Source organism: Bacillus rossius, chromosome 10 (genome assembly GCF_032445375.1).
Source record: "Bacillus rossius redtenbacheri isolate Brsri chromosome 10, Brsri_v3, whole genome shotgun sequence".
Lineage (NCBI taxonomy): Eukaryota > Metazoa > Arthropoda > Insecta > Phasmatodea > Bacillidae > Bacillus > Bacillus rossius.
In genome coordinates, this window is record NC_086337.1 from 17,712,020 (window position 1) to 17,734,363 (window position 22,344).

Consider the following 22,344-nt stretch of genomic DNA (forward strand, 5'->3'; position numbering starts at 1 on the left):
CAAAATTTGGCGTTCGAAGAAGCCAGCTTGTTTCTGAGAAATAATCTTTTAGAGATGGTTTTCGACACATGCCCATCCCTATCTCCATAGCTACCATTGCTTCGATGTCCTCAGTTGTACAGTCTTTCCATTTAGCATACCTCGATCGTGGTGAAAAATCATGCGTTTTGTCCAAAAACTGTTGTGCATACAAATTTGTTTGATCAGCTACATGGACAAACACAGATCTTGGCATAAATTCTGAAAAGGCACTATATTGGCTACTAAAATTTACAGGGTCACTTACAATAGTCAAGTCGAATGAATCACCACTACACAAATTCAAATGCACTGGAGTTTCTTTACTCACCCGGAACCAGGTATTTCTATCTACAGACACATCTTCATTTTCGTTGTCAGAGTTCGACTCGTTGCACTCTACGTCATCATCACTATCACTTTGACTGTTAGGGTTTTCATCTTCAGATTCTGAATCTGCAGCTAAAAGTTCCAGTAATTTTGTATAATCTTCTTGTTTTGATGGATCATATAAACGTTTACGATCTGCCATTTTTTCTATCATAACATTAAAATCATTTTATTTATTCCTACAAAAATGTCACGCAAAATATCTCTTTTGTCTGTTATGAAACAAAAATCCTCTGTCGACACTGTATTTGAAATAACATCTAACCCATGTAGAGAAATGGAATTAAAAACACTTGTTTACACAAAGACGTATTACTTTTACCTGTCTCTTTGCTAAATGTCTACCAAAAATAAAAACGCCGAATATATATAAAAAATATAAAACAAAACATATTTTTGAAATAACATCTAACCCATGTAGAGAAATGGAATCAAAAACACTTGTTTACACAAAGACGTATTACTTTTACCTGTCTCTTTGCTAAATGTCTACCAAAAATAAAAACGCCGAATATATATAAAAAATATAAAACAAAACATATTTAGACTAATATTTTGGCATAATGTTTACTGAAAAAAAAAAAGTTTATAGTAAGAAAGATTCAAAACAAAAAAAATATCACGATACAAATTCAAAGACATCAGCAAAAGAACAAAGAAAATTTAATTTTTACCAACTGAACCACCGGCAAACTCAACGAAGTAGTTCAAGATTTCCTCAACATATCGCAGGTAATGACAGAACAAGGAAAAAACCACACACGGGAATTAAATCGACTTCCGCACTGACTTGAGTATTGCAAATCGACATTTGTCGATCACAGCACTTTAAACAAAGAGGCAGCAATCGACAAGAGTCGATCACAGCACTGAAAGAGTTAAAAGAATCTGTGGTCTATAAAAAGAATTTATTTAAAAGCAAGACGGATTTGCAGTGATAAACAGTCCTCAAACGTCATTTGAAACATGGTGCATATATACCTCTAGCAGGACTCTGCACACGACGAGATACCCGAGGAGAAACGGTTGCAGCAAATGGCACAGCAGAGCATGGAGCTTCCCGTCCGTATCGAGTCGTACGACATCATGACCGCTGACTCCTATGATGCCCAAGCCTTCCAGCTGAGCCATGGAAGTTTCAAACTCCTGCAAGTTTAAACATTTATGCTTTACAAACCAAGCATACATTCCATCCATCTTCCAAAATCTCTGCACATGCTCTGTACCGATTGCAAATTCACAAGAGCCACAATTATTTCACATATTCATTTCACTCCAGGTGAGACTCAACATGCCTATACATAATCAACATATTTATTTAGAAAACTCGCTGGTCCACAACAAGGCCAAATCCTTTGGCAGGTTAAACACAATTAGGTAACCACTTTTTCTCCTCATGTTTATAACTGGCTCAATGTCATCAATGTGAAGGAGATGTAATATATATGTGCTTCAAGTTGTTACACTCCAGATCTCTGCTAATTACACTATACATACCTTAATACTTGAAAAGATATTTCATCTGTATAATGCTGGTAGTCTGGTAAGTTCTTGTCTATTCCTGTTAAATGATTCTAAACTGTTAATGGTGATTCTCAAATAAAAGAGTTTAAAAAGAATTTAATTTTTATTCGACTCCGAACGAAAAACCTTCACTCACTTCTGCCAATCGCTACTTAGAGTCCTGTGCCTTCACGAAATAAAGTCCCTAGCGATTTTGTCACTTCGGTACGAAAACCACAGTAACTAACAAGATGAACCAACGGAACACCCAGGCCTGTGCCTCACGTCTGGGATCTAAATTCTAGTTAACCATTTGAAACTTACATAATAAAACAGGGTACAACTTATTAGTGGCACGAACCTGGCACCCAGTCATGAAATTATGAAATTATTTGCCCTAGGCTCTTCAAAAAAGTTTTTAGCGAGCCGTCGAACAGCACTTCCTGCCGACACAGCCCTCAGACTAAAGAGGCTACGTGACCACTCGCAACCACACAGGAACAAGCAGTCATGTGACCTCAACCACCAATCACAGCACAACACAGTACAAAAACACAACAGTATACAAATTCCCTAACCCTTGCAAAAAAAGTTTTTTCTACAAAAAAATTGTGTTTAAAATGCACACCAAACTGCAATCTCGCATCTGATCCCCATGTGACATCATAACCAAGATGCAATCTCGCCTGTCTGCCTTTTTTGCATTGACCATGAAGAATAATTAAAAAAAACAGTGCCGAATAAAAGTTACAATTACTTAAAAAAAATAAAAATATTAAAAAAAGTTATACTGTACCAAATTCCACATATAGCACAATACTACCTAATACACTGAGAAACGGTACAAAACGATATGATGATGAACATTAACAGGAATTAGTCATTTTTGTAAGGAAAGACAATGCTGACTTAAATCATCAAAAGGAATAAGTTTTTCTTCCTAGTTTAGGTTATAGTTTATATTAAACACTGATATGTTTAATACATTATTGTAACCATACAGTCAAATTATTACAATTGTGTGAATTGCTGTAGCACTTTAAAGAGATTAAATATTTAAAGATTTGTCATTCAAGTTAATGCTCACAACAAAAAGGATACCTACATTAAAAATTATCACAAGCAAAAATAACCACCTTAAGTATGGACATTTTACCAACTATACGTTGTGTCCATGCATCTCCAGAAGTATTTTTTGATAAAAAAAAAATAATACCAATTATCATATTAATTTAAAGAAAATTATGCTCAAAGCCTCAATAATTATTTTTCATTTCATACGGTATTAAGTGAAATTAAGATTTACATATTAGAATTTCAGTTAATGTCTTATATTTTTTAAGAATTTGCAAGCTGTAGTTATTCTTAAAGAGATGGAAGTTGATGAGAGCTGTAAGTACATACATATTACGAAAATATGAATTTTAAAATAGGTCAACTCTACCACACTGTTACAGACTGGGAAGCAGAGCCGTGACGCATGCCACATACTTGAGCAGGCCCTATAGCGGTAGTCTGATCCGGGTTGTCTCACACGGCCACGGATGTCACGCGCCCATTAGCACGGCTGGACCTCATCACACCTTCCCCCTTCTGCCGTATAATCCTTCCTCAGCGCTGTTATCTAACGCAGAGCGGCCTTGGGAATTCTGCGGGCCACCGCGCGGAGTGGACTTTTCGGGCGTCGGGTCTACCCGGGATGACGCGACATGTCACAGTCGCTCCTGTCCATTCTGGAAAGACGATTCCCAAGTATAAAAAGGCGACGCCGGCCTCTGCGGGAGGATGACGACAGGCCCGAGCAAGTTCACAGAGTTCCGCGAGTGAAGGGAAGTGTGACTTCAGCGACGAGGGTGAGAGACCCCCTCGAGAGCGGCGCGACGATTAGTGACGGGATCGGGAGAGTGCGACTGAGTGGCGCGAGACTGTGTGTGTGGACAGGCGCGAGGTAAGGGGCGAACCACTGATGAGCATAGCTCAACCTAGCCTAGTGCGAACTGTTGAGTGACTTGCGAATAACCTTTTTTAAGTGCGAGTGATTGGTGATCTGATCGGACATTTTTAAGTACATTTATTTATTAGTAATTAATAAAACTGTAATAAATCTTAAATGGGCTATCCCTTCATTAAAAAACTGGAGTTATATTGTTTTATGGTGTTGTACTTTTAATTTAAAATCTATTTTATAGTTTTTTTTAATTTATAATTATAAAAAAAAATTTACAGATAAAAAATATTCTGGATACACCAAGTTTTAAATCCGCACCCTTTAAAATATTCACTATTCACTATGCCATAACTTGTACATAAAAACTACTATGCATTGTTATACAAAGTAAATCAGTACAATGTTTGCCATGTAAGAATATCCACCAAATAAAGATACTTTTTAAGTCTATGGACTAAATGGTGATAAATACATTCAAAGGATTAACACTATTCTTCAGGACAAACAGCATCGAGGTAGCCAGGGCAAGATAACATCATGCACCATACTGATACTGTGTGAACCTTGGTAATAAATTCTCTGTATTAAGTTTCTATTACTTTCGAAAACCAGTTATAGATAATTAACCACTTACCTGAAGTACACACAGATAACAATCCCTTGTTTATGAAATGCACCATAGGATTTAATCTCACAAATTGAAAAAAAAAAAAAAAAAAAAAGTGTGACAGACATAATGCTACTTTCGTAATCAGATTCCTTTCATTACAGCCTCAACGTCACCGGAATAATAAAAAATTGCTGCTTTCAATCCGACATTCTTCGGTTGCACAATCTGTAGTCCTACATCGATCGAGCCACTCACATTTGATGTTTCAAGGGGATTCAAACGTGTTTACTCTCGACCGCCACTACACGACCCAAGTTTTTGGTTTGCTCTGAGTTTATCTCCCTTGCCACAGAGCAAGTTATAAGGATTTCTACAGTATGGGCGAGGTTTAAACGACTGAAATGTGGATGACCTGGAATTAAAGCGAAACAAGTCACTACTGGGTTAAGTTATAATTTTAACGTACTACCAAAAGAAGTACGACCTTGTTCCAAAGATCAATAATTGTACTGTATTAATTTATCTTTAGCATTCCGGTTAAAACTGCATTAACATTCGATAATCCGGATGTGCCGTGGTGCTGAACGTGAAGGACTGATATATTACTGTAATATATTAACTATATTATAAAATATCTTGTATCATTAATGTTTTACAAACTCGTCTGTCTTTCATTCTATCTAATTCTGATATCCACGACTGTGGCCTACAGTTTGCGATGTACGGTCATATCTACGTCATTGCATCAAACATAGGAGGGAGTGGTTTACCATCACGTGATAGCAACTAGGCATTGGTAATACATATTTTTAATTGTCAATAACTATGTCAATGCTAATTTTCTTAAAACAAACTGTTGAATTATACTTCCTTATACATGTTAAATTTTTTTTATCAATTTCTTCCAAATATATCAAGCATGTTGCCTATGCAAGATAATTCATATTTCCCAACAGCCATGTTATACCAGTATTCCACCATACATGCAAACAGCACCTTTAAACTGCTTTTGTCCAGAACATGATACGGTAAACACTGACAAAAAATTTGTATTTCATACATAGGTAAATACTGGTTTTACATATATAAATATATTTTTTTCCATCCCCTCTGTCTAAATAACCTGATACACATCACATAACATGATTAAATCCGCTAGATATTTCACTATCAAATTTTCTTGTAATTTTTCCCCCCTATTTTGAAGTAAATCTTCATAGAGCATTCAGAAATGTTCAAATAGGATTTCACTAGTATAAATAATTTAATGAACTAGATAGTAATTAGAAAAATAGTTAAATTTTTAAATTGATATCAATGAAAAAATTATGACAGTACAAATCTGTTTTTGTAAAATTAAATGGTTCGTTGGTCAAGTTAATATAATAAACAGAAAACATTTTAAAAATCTTTGTGTATTTTATTTCTTAAACATAAAAAATTGTAAAGTATAGTTAATAAGTCCCATATATAACTACAATCAGAAAACCAAAACATGCTTTGAATAAATACCTTTACTATATTATAAGAGCACAGAAGGGAGAAGATGTGTATGTTCTCAAGTCATACCTTGACTTAAATACATAGTTTGTATTCATTGATATAAACGGCCAGTTGTAACATCAAATATTTCATTCTCAATCCAAGATTGTATTCTCGTTCCAACGATACTGACATATCACTGATGTCAAAGATGTGAAATAATAAAAACTATTATTCACAAAAATAATTCTACACAGCATATCTCAAAATTGTTCTTATAAAAATTAAATTTTAACCGAGGTTACTATAAAAAAATAAAACTGAATCAAGTAGGCTTTGTTGTAGTTAAAAAAAATTCAGGTAGAATATTTCTTTTAATTTCTTCTAAATATATTCTTGTCTTCAATAAGTGTGAAATAAGCCTTAAAACCACTATACTACATGGATATTATAATTCTTCGACTGACAATTATTAAAAACATTGCAATTGCAGTGTTTCATTTTGTCTTTAAACATAAACAAAGTAATTAAGCAACATTAAATCAAATAGTAATTTCTCCCCCTCCCCCAATGAAAATTTCTCTTTGAATAATATATTTGATACAAATTATTAATACATAAGAATTGAAGTTAACAGTAAATAAAAAATGCACAAGAAAAGGAAGAAACATTACAAACTAATATAATGCCGGCAGAAGTATATTCAGAAATTCTCAACAAGAAAAAAAATATTTCTTCCTAGCATTATTAATTAGAAATCAATAATAGTAAGTGTTTCATATTAATGTGCTAACTTTACATTAGGGACTAAGATTGAAGGATCAAAGATTGAGGATCAGAGAGCTTCATTAATGCAAAACATTTACACTGAAATATTGATGAAAGAACTGAGTTGGAATGAAATCAGTCAATCGCTGATTGAGTAAGATGTTCATGCAACTGGCCATTAGAGATTTTAGTTAAAAATGTTTTCCAACTAGTTGAACCAAGAATAACAAAAATCATCCTGACTTAAAAAAATGTAATTTAAAAAGAAGTATAAAAATAAATTTTAATTTATATCTATAACAAAACTGTAACCATCCAAATACTCCCACCAATAAATCTCACAACTACATATAAAATTGTATGTTTTATTATTACATTTTTATCACAGATATATTTGATGGGGTATATTTTTTTTTACCCAATGTCACACCGAACAGTAACCTCAGGATACTCTGTGCAGCTGTACACTCACATCCTTGGTGATGTGTCATATCTATTACAGAACAGCAGAACAGCTTGAGAAACAGCTTTTATAGTCCACATTCTCAAACAACTATAACCATATATCTAGCTACAAATTACAATTTCGTCAATGTTTCAACAAATATATTTATAAAATATTTTTTTTTTTGTTTTGATGCTCCTAACTACTTTTAAAATTAACAATAGCTGTGAGTGATTAACCACAGCCGCATTTCCATTCGGATGGGAAGAAAAATTACAAAGAAGGGGGCTATCTTGCACAAACAATAGTTTTCTTTGACCAAAATGTATAAATATGAATGATTGTAGTTCCAAGTTAATTGCCAAGCTGAAACACCTACAGTAATTTAATTTAACTACTACCAAAATTTATTTACATGAAAATACTGTATGATATTTAATTTCTGTACACAAAATAAATATACCAATCCCTCACTTAGCACAACTTCAAATTGCACGAATTCATTTAGTGTGATGTTAAATTTTATTGCCCCAGTCTTGAATAGCAGGTCTGTAAATTTCAGTTAGCACAAAATTACCACAGGCAAAAAAAAACTTAGGCACGATGTCACAATGTTTGCTTTAACTCTGTAAACAACAGATGTACTATGGCATACAGTTAGCTATACTACGACAGGGGAAGAGATGCACACACAGGTCTGACTACACTATCGGCTGTTGTACCATCATTGCTATGGCAAGTTCAGTTGTGGCTATTGGGTGTAAAGGACCAAATGTTTTTACGTCTGCGTGTATGCCGCTGTGCCTTTCCGTTGTCGCCCAGCCTCAGATCAGGCCGTGATGAACTCAGTCTAGCCAGTGGCAAAGAACTTGCACAACACAAAGCAACATCTGCCCATTCCTCTGCTGTAACTGCAATTGAAATCATATTGGAATCATGGCTTCCAAGTAAGAGCATAATGCATAATGTTCAAGTATCTGAGATAAAACTGTAAGTATTACGGCGTGCAGGATGTCATGAAGGTCACTCTTATGTTGGTCGCGTTATAGTTTAGAGAAAGTCAACTGTGCGCACAATCATGTGAAATAAGGACTCTATCAAACGTTTATGTAGGTAGGTCTGATGCTGTTGGTTGCACTAGCGGGAATATATTTGACATTACATACCGGAACAGAAAAGAACAGATGATTTACATGGAAAAGGTTGTTACATTTATGGTACAATGAAAAAAAATCACAGGCCTGACAGGATTGATGTGAACCAAGCGGTAATAAATGAATAAGCACTTGAATTTTTGAAAAATTAAAATGTAAATATCCGAACAGTAATATTGGTTTCACTGCCAGTAAAGGATGGTTTGGAAAGTTTGTGGAAAGGTACGCGACTTGAATTGAAGGTCACGCCCAAGCAGGCAAGACAACCAGCCGGATGACAATAACTATCTCCTGTTACACGGCCAAACAAAGTATTCTATGGTAGGCTTATAAAGATAAATGGTTTATCGTTGAGTGTCATTCTGCATACTATTTATATTTTATATTACATAAAGAATATGTATTTCCCTTAACATTTTTGAACACATTAAGTTATCAGCTTTGCTATTTATAGAGAACAATGCTTCAGAATACGCTATTTCGAATAACACAAACAATGGGCATGCCTATAGTTACATGAATACAGACAGTGGGAGAATGGAGGAGGATGTATTATCAGTCAGTATGATGTAGGTCTAGGCACTAGCATTTCCAACTGCTTTATCTGGATTGTTCATGTAATGTAATGTCATGTACAAGTGTACAATATATTTTTTTAATCATTAACTCGTTATATAATATTCTGTGATCTAAGAGTAGAGACGTGATTTGATGTGGTTTCATTTTTAGTTCAATTTTGTTTTTAAACTAGATTATTGGATTTATCTGTATAATATTTCTTACTACTATTTTCACCCAAGTTGTGTAACTTTTAACTTCCAATTTTGTATTACTAAAATAAAATAATGTTAAATATGTGTAGATTTATTTAAAAAAAAAAAACTATTTGGCAATGATTTATGTGTTTTAAGTATGCAGCCTAATATAATGAATTAATTTGCATTGAGAATAAAAAATATTAATTGGTAATTAATTGGTGTTATTTTTTGTATTGTGTTGTTTATAGGTTTTATCGCAATACACCATAAAACTTGTTCCTAGCTAAGAGTAACAATAATACTGTCAACTTATGAAGTTGACAATGCTGCTTCCACACATCCGCTTGTCAGTCAAAATACTGGTGAAAGCAATGACCAATGGCATTTCATCAGACATAACTATTTTTTTTTCTGCCACATTAATTGGGACACAATCAAAATTAAATCAACTGTTAAAACTATAAATCTGTAAATCCGTTAACTGTAAATCCCTTGCTTTCCAGTGATAACACTTTCAAGCAGCCAATGGCTCAGAAGAACGTACGACAAGAAAGATATGTCATCAGGATGCATACCTACAAGTAATTACTAGTAGTTTTTTGCCAAAAGTAAGTCTTTAAAAATAAAAAAAAATTGTGGTTAAAAAATACTGAATTTACTAATTTAAAACATTACTAACGGGATGACTGACACAAAAGCAGTGTGTTGAAACAGTTCAAATGTTTAGAAACTACAAGCAAAATATGTACAGTGAATCCTGGTTAAAAAAAAGTACCTCACTTGAATGTACATACAAGATGTTTCACATTTAGAAACAGTTCAGAATTAAGTAATTTTTTTTTTATGTACATTTTAATGATATTTAACTGTACAGGATTTCTTTTTCAAAAAAAACATTAATAATGATAATATTTAACCACATAAAAGCTGTTTCATAAAATGGACCTAAAGCAGGTGACAGCGGATAGTATTTGGATAGCTACAGCACTTGTAAACAGCACCACTCTGAGATACTTGCAAGCATACCTTTAATTCCCAATCTTTGTACAAAGCAAACTCATAGGACAGAAGTACCCTTAAGAAGTGGTATTTCATGTACAGTTCATCTGCAAAGTAAATCATGAATGAAGCAAAACATTACATAAAAAATCCCGAACAATGTAGTAAAAACATGCAGACAGCAAATTTCAAATATTTGGAACCTTAAAAATAGTTTGCACCCCTGAAAAATTGTTAGTACATGCCACATTCAAACACAAAATTCTTAAATTAACTCTATTATGGCAGGGCTGGAAAACTTTATCAATTAGTGTCAAAATTAGTTGGCATGGATTCATGCATGATTCGAGGATATGGTAAAATTCACAGGTTAGATTACAATTGACAAATAAAGTAAATGTTGTACTACTTGGTGACGATGGATATGGGACAGAGCATGACTACATTTAGAAATGCTGTGCCTGGTGCTGATCTAAATTATAACAAACTTTTGAAGAAGAAAAAGAGAGAGTAATAATTGTACCATAGTTTGGCCAACTCAAAGGCAGTTTTATTTTACAGTATGTTTGTCGCGTGAAATTGTAAAATGTGCTAAAAATAATTGTTATCTGTGTTGTGCTCCATAACGTTGCAAAAAACTTTAGGATATTCTCCGCTACCAGAAGAAGATGAAGAAAATCATGACAATGATGAACTTACTTTACACCATCAAGTACAAGATCAGAAGAAGCTTGAGTATTGAAATACACAAGTTTATAAGTGACAACAAATTAAGTTCACAAGTATTGTTATAAACAGAGTATTTACAACATAACAGTTGTGGTACCGTAGATTCCTTATGCTGCATCATTTCCCATTTATTTTCACAATATTCCTTTTGTAGTATACTTGTGCAGTACTGCTATAATAGAACTAAGCATTGCAGTTTTTGTAGTGAGTCATCTAGTTTCATATTTCTCTGTCGCTAATTTTAATTTTGGTGTCAAAAATGGTTAAACAGCCGGGACACTAACAGAATTTCCATCTTCAACAAAAACCATCTGCATGGTCCGTCCCAATTTTTCCAATTGTAGAATTAGAGTCACCTTCCACAGACTTTAGCAATTGTCTCTCCCAATCCAACAGTTTGATTGCTTTATTTCCAGGTTTCTGACGTGATAACGTCTTATAAATCGATGAACGCCTGCTGCACGCATGAAAAACATGACTCATTGTCACATTCCGCCTGAGCAGAGCGTGCAAACACCAGCCAACCACCGTGCGAGAAAATCTTCTATAATATCAAACAGGTTAAGGCGGGCTTTTTAACTAATTGTTTGTGGTTATATTTAAACAAATTATTTAAATTAAATTTGCAAAAACTGTAAATAATATTTGAAAATTAAAAAGTATACAATTTTTCATCAATGTTTTCTTATAACGTTATCACGTAAAATTATCGTCTGTAAACCGACTTTACAGATAACCCCCTTTTTTTAGTACTTTTTTCCTTCAACTTTGATTTCCTATAATTTATTTTAATAAACCTATTGCATCTAGTGGTTTACCAAATAATGCTTCGTTTTTTTTTGTAATGATCCCGATGGCCTCGTCCTTTCTTATTTTTATTTTTGGAACTTAAAACTCACAGGAGCATTGGCAATTTCATCTACTATGCATTTGTAGTTCGTAAATAGATTTTTCTACACTTTCACTATCACTGCTTGACGAATACATGTTCGCTGATACGATAAACCAATCCACGAACATGTGATCCGTGACGTGACACAACTTAAGTTCGACTGATAGCGTAAGCGAAATGAAGGAAGCAGGGACATCACATCAGAACATGTTAGAACTTGTTGCTTGGGACCCTTTACTTGTACACGGAGGATATCCTCACAAGTATAAAGTAATAATTTTATTACAAAAAGAAGGAAACGTTTATACTTCAACCTTTTACTTTAAATCAAAACCTTTACTTATACCTTATGCTTGGGAGGATATAATTCTGTTTTATGAAAAAAACCATTAGCTGTGGATTAATAGTGTCTTTTTAATAAAGTTAAGTGACAGATAATAATTTGCATTGCTATATGGAAATTTGACACACAATCAAGATGCTGGAGCATTAGCAGAAGTAGCTGTTATCTTTCCAAGAGGGAAGTACAGCAGACATCTAGGTGCAGCTACAGAAGCAAACGTGTGCGCTGACAGACCAGGCATTCCTGCTAGCATTGCAACCACCAGTTATTCGTTTTCTTTGCCTATACCATTCGTAAGTTGCCGCTTACGCAGCTATGGGCGCATCTGTACAATCACTCGTCAATTTACGTCCCAGCCAGCAATGCAACCCAACATGCTCAGTACCAAACTAATGCCTGTTTGGCAGCAACCCACTAACAAACATACTAGATCATCTTCAGACACAATTTCATTTAAACACATGGAAATTATCATAATTTCATAATATGCTTGAATAAATACTTTCGAAACAAAATCTGTAGTTACAAAAGTGAAATATGTCTTCCAAACAGCAAAATATTACCATGCTAATGCACATTTAGAGGTTGGAATTGATATTGTAATGTCACCTGAGTTAAAGAGGCTTAAAGCAACGTGACTTCCAGGATTACAGTGGGCTCCTAACCACTTGGATGCACACTCAGTTCTCACATATTAGAGTCATGCTGGAGTTATGGGAAATGCCACATGAGTATGACGTGTTAAAGAGAGGATGAACATCGAAGACCCCACACAATTTGGGGAAAACAACTGCAATGCTTTAAGCTTGCGAGGCAATTCCGATGGCTTAATTGCTAAAAGGTAGGAACAAGATTATATGGTGGATTGCCGATAAACCGAAGTAACACAGCAATGTATGCAATACAACATAAATTACCTAAATGCAAGTTAATATACCATTTAGCACAGAAATTTAACTAAAATACTTCAATCAATAGAAATTTAACAAATCTTAACTCAAAATACAAAAATGGTATCTATTATTATGATTTCATTAAATGTTGTATATTTAGCATGAATTTTGTACCAAAATGTATTAACTAAAGGCTAAAGGGAATGGCAAAAATTTGTTACATTGTTTGATCTTGTATTTCATGTTAGTATGCTAGCACATTTTTACATTAATGACGTTGGCACATTTTTCAAACACACAGAAATTTGCTAATTTTTTTTTCTGAGTAGTTCTGTTTTAGACATGCTTATTATTAATGACTTTATAGTAAAAATGCATCATGAGACAATTTTGATAAAATATATTTAAGAAATATTTCAAATTATATATTTTAGGGGCTGAACCCCACTGAAAATTTTCCCGAATTTCAATATCCCACATAGAGCTAGTGTTTAAGAGACTGGAATAAAATGTTTCCTGAGACGTTTTATAGGAATAATTCATGGTAAAATTTAAGACATTTAAAGCCACTTAAGTAATAAAATAAAATTCAAGACATTATAAGTAAATTGAAGATGACGTAGCCCAAGGGCTCCTACACTCGTGCAGAACATTGTGCCACTTCGATGCCTCTCTGGGATCCAACTGTTAAGGTTTATATTTCCCCATATTTCTCTGGGGGAAGGCTCTCTCACAGGCCCGGTTGACCCCGAGTATATATACACAGTACACCATACATCATGGATATGCATACATATATTATTTACATTGCATGTTCACATAAAGGGTTTCGAGCCTCGTGCATCTCTACAAATACATAATACATCATTACACTAGTTGATACTCGTCACATTTACCCTAAATCTCCACAGACAATGTTATAAGTCTGCTTAATATACCTACATATTGTTTGCAACCTGCCATCTGTGGGTGGGTGGTCGACGATCGACTTGCATCGGTGGCAGCTGGCGTTCGGTGCCTTGCACTTGCTTGCACTATACCTGCGTTCGCTGTACCACACTCCCTACTTCACACACATACCATCACACACGACACCCCAGAGAGGCGTCGAGGTGGCACAAAGGTCTGCACGAGTGAAAGAGCCCTTGGGCAATGTCAAAGAGGTGTACGAACCCTGTTGTAACCTCACCACACAACAAATTCATGACTTCTCAAGTTACCTTTATGGAGACTATGATAATTCACATTGATGGCTATGAAGGCGAGGTTTATTAAATAATGCAAGGTGGGATTTATATAATGCTGCAACATTACAACAGGTATTGCCACGTCCATTGTTTCCTGGGAGAGGTTATGTCCTGGAAAAAAAAAAAATATTAATTTTTTTCAATACATAGTAATATTTTTGGAATCCTAAAATAACAACAACAACAACAACAACAAAGCAACTTACCTTTCACTTTTGAGAGATCTTTGGTACATTCAGGAGAGACAACTTTTGTAAGCTGCAAAACATTTTCAGGCGTAATAGTTACTAGAGAACGATGAATCTCCACAGCTTCTTTCACTCTCGTTTCAACAGAATCACCATCTAAACACACACACACATACATAATGCATTTCAATAATTTACCATCTAGGACAAAAATTTTACCAAAAATAAAACTTTATAGAGTGCCAGAATCATATTTTCTTCTTGAACTTTCCCAGGCTTTCCTGGCAAAAAAAAAATATATATATATATACATATATACACGCACATGCCCCCCCCCCCCCACCCACCCCCCCTCCACACACACACACACACACACACACACACACAGAGAGAGAGAGAGAGTTATCCTAGTTTGTCAGCAAATAGCTACTCAGACCAAACAGTCACAGCTAATGTGGCACCTGGCAGGTCGACGACGGCCCCCAGGGAGCGCAGCACGGCCGCCAGCCACGCCACCCCCTCCACCAGGCGCGGCAGGGGCAGTGGCCCGTGCCGGCCCAGCAGCACCGCCACCAGGCTGAAGGGCGCCAGCACGGAGTGTCGCCTCTGCAGCGCCACCACGTGGTGGCCCAGGGCCGTGCAGGCGGCCGCCTCCTCGTCGCGCAGGCGGTCCACGTGCGCCGGCACCAGCCGGTGGGCCGCGCGCCGCACGGACCCGCTGCAGAACTCCTTCACCGACACCGGCGCCCCGAAGTCCACGTGGACCCTCCCGTACCGCTCCCTCAGGATGTTCGTCGCCTTCAGCAGGCCCTGCGGGAACAAACACAGGTGTCTCCCACCTGACCAATAGGAGTACCTCGAGGAAATCCACAACGTCCGCCACGTTCTTCCGCTCGTCAGAAACCTGTGTCTGACCCTGGCAGGAATGGAACAGTCGTCCTGGTGGGAGGCGAGAGACGTCACCACCACTTAGACGTGGGCATTTGGTTTCGCGACTCGCCACAAAGAGATTATGTGAGAGACAGAAAAACAGTGCTCCCAACTTCCAGCCCATGCATCAGCAATCACATCTTTGCATGTAATTCAAAATGCGCTAAACTACATTTATTAGATCTACGTGGTGAACCAAAATCTTCGAAATACAAGGAAATCATGAAAGCTCCACCCACCCATGTGCTGAATAATCTGAAGATACTGTTTAGACAGACAAAGTGTTAAAGGAGAAGAATGTGTAAGGTTTATTTGCTGTCAAATGTGGTTTCACAAAAAATGTACCTACACACAAGAGTAACTTACAACTTTTCTATCTTGTATGCCACGATCGTGAATCTGATTCTTCAGATATTGTTTAGTTTGGTTAAGTATCTATTTAAAATATTTTTTTAGTTTTGTAAACAAAAATGTTGCTTAAATTTTAACAGGGACAAATATTGAACTAAAGACTGTTGGAATTAATTATAAAAATAGTTTAGTATTAATTTTTTTTAAATAAATTATTATGCCATATATTTTATGGTAACTGATTGATTTACTTGAAACAAAAAGCTCCTCACTAAATGACAACTTGCCCCAACACTGGGGTAAGTTTTCACACTTGCTGACTGAGATTTGAGAGTGAAGATAATTTTTCTTGGACTTGTAAAATTTGAAAACAAAACAAAGTTTCACTGTATATTTAATTCTATTTAAAAAATATTTGACATACATAAATAATTTCGTATTCAATTCCAAAATTTGATTGGAATAAAAAAAAACATAGATTCACAGAAGTCACATTGTGCTATTGGACTTGCTCTATCCTCTCCGTTTGCTTCTGTTACTACACTATGGTTTTTTCCTTGGTTATTGTTAACGACTTAGCACATTTTGTACCCTTTTTGGTTTGAATTGGTATACAATTGTTGGCATCCACATATTTTGATGACACATGTAGTTTTTTATAATAACAAACTGACTTCTGATTTGCTAAAATCTAAAATGAGTAGAAATAAGGTAGTCAGGTAGTGTATGATCCCAAATTTCAGAAAGTTTCAGGGCCAAAAAATTCATTTTTTTATCTGACAGGGAAAAAAATTTCCACTATGTTCAGTGATACAAATAAATAGAGATAAAATTAAAACAGAAAAAGACTGATTAAACATATTGCATTAGAGACAACCACTTTACCAGCTTACAACAGCACACGTGCCAACCCCCCCCCCCCTCCCCCAGCTTTTCAACAAAAGTTATTTTTGCTCAAAATGTGGCAAAGGAAACTTGTATGGATCTGAAAGAAAACATCCGGTTATAAATGAAAGAATTGGCCAGGTTATCCTGTCGTGCTACGACTTGTTTTTCGAGGAGACATGCGCAGCAACTGTCCGGATGCACGGCCTACCCTGGCCTACCCTACCCTACCCTCCTCGCGCTGAAACTCCCACCGGCAGGCAATTATCTTTTCTCGTGGGTTTACAAAAAAAAATATCGCTATGAGTTCACCCCCTTCACTCGGACACGGCAGGCTTCTGCCTGGTCTCCCCTGTATTCATCTCCTCCACCCTCTGCAACGTTCCACTCTCGCCTGCTCGCACGAGCGATAAGGCAATGTCATGGGGCTCTACCATCTTAACATTTCTGCCTACTATGTATACTATTTTATAATTTTTTTTTTTTTATTTTTCTTGTGAAATGTGTGTCAAAAGGACTTCGCGCCCATTAAAAAGATATAGTTACTGCACATTGAGCATTGTTTATGCTCATTTTGGCCAGTATGTTTTCTTGGATGGCTTTGCTTTTGGGGAGCCATCTGCTATTAAAATAAATTTATATTTAATTCTGAAAAATTGTCAGTTTCAACATACAGGGGTCGGGGTGAGTGAATCAGCTGAAAATGTTTATAACAGCCCCCGGAACCATGAGGAATCATAACAATGGGCTTTAACATTATGCTAAATAAATTACATCTATATAATAAAAAGACTAAATTTTTTTGTGACTGAAGTTTAGTTTTGTTAAAATACTAATTATATAATTTTATTACTACATGTGTAACGTATCAACACAGTTTCGTGTTGGCGACTTATATGTGAGCCAAGTATAGCTGCCTGCTATTGCCCCCTGGTGTCGGGCCACCCGCTTACTATAACCATCGCCGTGCAGGCTCATTGCCACTTTCACAATGAAAAATGACTTTAGAGGTGAGAAATTTAACAGTAAGATAAAGAATTGCCAATGTTATGTGAGTACGTGTTTACAACGTCTTAATTTATTGCATTACTAAGTTTTTAAAAAATCACATAAAAATTACAAACCCACGCAAAAATAAATAAAACATTCTATTAAAAAGCTAGCAGCAGATTCAGCAGAACATACAGCTATAACTCACAGTGTTACGGAATCATTGTACCAGCTAAATTCTGCCTAAAGACTGCGCCACAAAGTGTAAACCATTACAGAATAAGGATACAAACATGATAACCTTAATGTAAAATATTCTGACGTGCAAAAATTTAACTTACTTTTGTAGATTCTTTGGGTTTAGGAACTCCTAGAAGCTCGTAAGCAAACAGTTTCTCCTCCAAGGTACGATCGTAACTAATGTTAACAGGAACTATAACGATGTCTGGAACCCGTCCAGCAAAGAATGGCATAAGCACCAGGGACAAGAAACCTGCAAGCAAAAAAGGCACCATTAAGATGCTACACTAATTTTTTTATACAGATACACTGATGGATGTTTGTTTTTTTTTGCCAATTTTTCTTTTTAATTATGATAACAAGCAAGGCACACATTTCTACTGGAATTATTTGCAAAAGGATGTTCATTTTCAAATCTATATTTTTATATTTTTTAAACATCACTTATAACGTTATAACTAACTAAACAATCCTGAAACGTAGGGTGGGTGTCGACTTGTCCCGAGTATGTTTTACTTATGCGCTAAAGGATAGGAATTCAAAGCAGGAAGTAAATAACAGCAAAACTCCCTTCTAGTCAAGCGATAGGAAAGAATAACTGGCTGTGAATACCAGGAAATACACAAATGACATACAATTTGCAAGTTAGGTACCAAATCCAAATATATTTATTATTCCTATTCTATTTCAAATACCTTTATCAGGCCTATGTGAATATCAGTTTTCTTAGTTAAAATTGAATATAAATATCAAATTAATCGTGAAGATGTTTGTTAAAATATTTAAATTATAAATAGTTTTTTTTTTAAATTGTACATCTAACCTAAATTAACCTAAATTAACCTGAACTGCCAACCAACTTTTCATTTCAGTTCCTGTTCGCCTTATTTAACACAACCTGCTACCCTACAAATTGATTCAGAAAATATTCACAAACTCCAAAATACCATGAAATCCATTGCAATCTATTTTATGAAAAACGTGAATCTTTTTTTTAAAATGCTGTACAGTAGAACCCCTCTCGCCCGCCCTCGGCTGGTGCTCCACTTTAGTTGATCCATCTGTGCTCAATCCGAACTTGTTCCGACTTGTCGGTGATTCACCACCTATTGCGCCATTTTTTTTTTTTACTTGCTGTTATCACTTGTCCACTTTAGTGCTCCATCATCTCTCATATCATTTTTGTCATTATGTGTGTTTTTTGTACTGTACTGTCCAGATTTTAGTGCTTACTGTTCGTTGGTTTTACGACAATGTTCTTCTGTGTTCGTTACAGTATTTGTTTTACATTGTGTGTACAGTTGTGTGTGTTTTTTTTAAAATGTCTGGAGTGAAACGTAAACACGTTACTCTTTCAGTAAATGAAAAATTAGCAGTGCTACAAAGACTGGACAAAGGGGAATCACTCCAAAAAATTGCCAAGGAACTCAATGTAGGTGTTATGACACGTTTTTGTATCACAACTATGTCCAAACTTTTTTGTATGAGATTTCCCACGCTTTCTACTGCATTTAATTCATGACAAAACTGCTATAAGGGCGTGCTTGTTTTTATTGAAGGAACTGATAAAAATTGACAAGGAAAAGCATGCGGTCATTTGTCTATAGGGGAAGACAGGAACGGAAAAATGAGTATAAAAAGTAGTATTTTCCACAGCAATCAGCCGAGACACGGACCATAAAGACTTCACTTGTATTCTACTGAAGACAGATATATGGTGCGATCCATATTCAAGAGCGACCCTTACAGTGAAAATGTTTAAGATTTTTTCCCCCCCCAAAATTAAAAGTGTGATCCATACGCACGGGCGACCCTTCTGTAGGTAAATACGGTACAGCACTCACTCTAGAACTACTGGGGGAAAAGTCTCTTCACAAGCTGTATTCATTCTGAAGCACTCAAGCATGCAACCTCTCACTTACCAAACTTTGGCATGAGCGACTTGGCAGACCGACTTCTCGTGCCCTCGATGAAGAACTCTATCGCCGACTCGTTCTCCGTGACGAGCTTGTACACGTACTCGCTGAAGGCAGTCCAGTAGAGCCGGTCGTTGGCGAACGAGCGACGCATGAAGAAGGCACAGCAGTCCCTCAGCACCTGCCCCATCAGCCACATCGAGTGGAAGTCTGCAAGTGGAGAACACCTCAATACCGTCAACATACCACCCAAACAGAACTAGAAACTAGAAAATACTATCAAATGTGCACATGTGTTTAGCCTGAAGCTGATAGTAGGTAATTGAGTGGATAAAAACCAACTACGTAAACCACTTCATGGACATTAAATACAGGAAGAACTTGAACTCAAGTGAACATGATATGTATTGTTGCTTAAGAAACACCTCCTAAGTAATTTTTTAATTAGTTTTTTTTTCTCTCCATGGAATTGTAATCATGTAGCATCTTCTCACAAAGTGAATTCACTGAAAATCCAACAGAATGCGCTGCGGTAGTCTTTTTTCTAACACCTGCTACCATCCAGTTCCAGTATAGTGCATAAAGTTATTAGCTCTCCTGAAAATTTGCATTTTGTCATATACATGGTGTTGTTTCTTAAGCGAAGAGAAGATATATGTATTTTTTAATTAACACAGTGTTTATGTTAAGGTTATAGAAAAAACTTGTACGTTTACAACACACTGTTTTATAAAGTTTTGAGTCTATCAAAGTATTAAAATTTATTACTTAATTTTGTTTTGACAGTAAAATGTCGTAAGATTACACAGATTCACCAAAAAGGTTTCTTAACAAATTGCTACTTATGCTTTACTCCACATTAGCTTAAAAAACAATACATCTTAAATGAATGTATTGTGTAATCATGCATTACACGCTTGTATTTGATTGTTACAGTGTAACAATGCATTAAAATTATAACTGACAAATAACAGAAATTTATTTACATTCCCTCCATCACACAAAATTAAACCAAACATGTGTTCAGTTACTAAGTACCCTGAGCTCACCCATTCCAGCAGCGATTGCAGGAATCTGTATGTCATACGTGAAGCACACGTATGACATGAGTATGAAGTCTCCGTAACTTCGGTGGCTCGGAGCAAACACTACAGGACTGTGACCCATCACTTCTTTCGCCTGCACACACACAGCAAGTGACACGGCAGATGCCTAACACAAAATCAGAATTTACACTTTAGGACTAGTCAACACATATGACAGCACACATTTAGTCCTGCCCTACGGTGTCTTTCTCCTACTCAGAAGGTCCTTATCACATAGAGTAAAAGCTTTTAATCTGGCAAGTGCAAGAAAAAAGCTGTGCCAGATTAGCAATTTTACCCGATTATCTAACATCAACATAGTTTTAAGAAGATATGAAAGCAAAATATTAAACAATACAGTAAAAAATCTTTAATCCGGCATTATGTGGTTTGGTACAACCTGTAACTGGCACCAATCAAGCTGCTCATGTTCAAATGATTTTGGGATGATTTTAGCTGTTATCACATTTCACAATTTGGTCTTCCTGTTAAAACTACATTGACGTTAGATAATCATGCATGGAGGTGGTCCCAAACATGCTGATATAGACCTTTCATTGCACAATCATTTTTAAAACAAGCTGCTGTATTACCAGAAAAAATATACATAAACGTTACTGTCTAAAAAGTCTCTGATAACATGTTGCGTCCGTAATTTGGATCTATTCTTCAAAAACCACTGCAGATACATTAATTTATGATTTCTGCAGTTACAGGTGGCAGCCACGGTCAAACACCCTAATTCACCCAAAAAAATCTCAACGCAAGCAACTCGATTGGTGCCAGGTTACAATGAACCGTAGAATGTAAGATTAAAGAGCGCTAACCGTAACACTTAGGCTCAGTCGCACACACAATTTTTCTTTTGTTTTTTGCCATTACTTTTATTATAAAGGACAGTTTTGAAAATTTTAATTTGTTACCTCTAGGCCTGTGCGAATATTCGAATTTTCGAATACCAAAACGAATAGTTTATTATTCGTATTCAATTCGATTTCGAATACTAACACTTCGAAAAAACGAATATTCAGTCATTTACGAAAAAGGCTGAGCGAGATCACTACATCTGGCCACGTAAAGCCCGTTTGAACACAGTAATTCAGAGCTATAACTAACGTATTTTATGTAGAAGAATGTCGTCAGGTCGTTTAAAATAGACTTGAACTGTCAGCATACTGATAAAGATAAATACGTGTCTGTAAAATCCATACAACCGGGACATTATAGGTGACAGTTTTCAGATTAGAGGGTGAAACATGGTTTGTCGGCACTGTAATTTCGTTCCGAACGTGACGGCGCACAGTAGGAGAAAAGCCCAAAAACCTGGCCAAAACCCCAAAAAATAAATTTTCGAAATAGGGTCAGTTGAGTAGTCATTCAGGTAGAGGACTAGTAACTAAATTCTATTGTGGAAGGGGAAGCCCTTTAAGTGTATACCTGCGCCGCAGCGTCAGTTGGCAGCTAGTGTTCGTGAAGAGTGTACGTGTCACGCGCTGAACAGACGAAAATAACGCTGACTTCAAAAACCCATAACTTTAAAGTGACGGGTTTAATTTCAATTCTGCAACATGGATATGACT

General features: G+C 35.9%; 1 protein-coding gene across 1 annotated transcript in view; it reads right to left on the minus strand.

The window, feature by feature from the left end:
- LOC134535803 (dihydroxyacetone phosphate acyltransferase) overlaps window positions 1-22,344 on the minus strand; it is a 74,320-nt gene that overhangs the window by 12,918 nt on the left and 39,058 nt on the right. Inside the window, exons 4-11 of the mRNA XM_063375083.1 lie at window positions 20,729-20,858; window positions 19,686-19,889; window positions 17,865-18,016; window positions 14,829-15,177; window positions 14,386-14,523; window positions 14,153-14,290; window positions 10,103-10,182; window positions 1,390-1,554 (exon numbers count right to left, since the gene is read on the minus strand). Coding sequence (XP_063231153.1) covers window positions 1,390-1,554; window positions 10,103-10,182; window positions 14,153-14,290; window positions 14,386-14,523; window positions 14,829-15,177; window positions 17,865-18,016; window positions 19,686-19,889; window positions 20,729-20,858 — 1,356 coding nt within the window. The remainder of the gene's footprint in view (window positions 1-1,389; window positions 1,555-10,102; window positions 10,183-14,152; window positions 14,291-14,385; window positions 14,524-14,828; window positions 15,178-17,864; window positions 18,017-19,685; window positions 19,890-20,728; window positions 20,859-22,344) is intronic.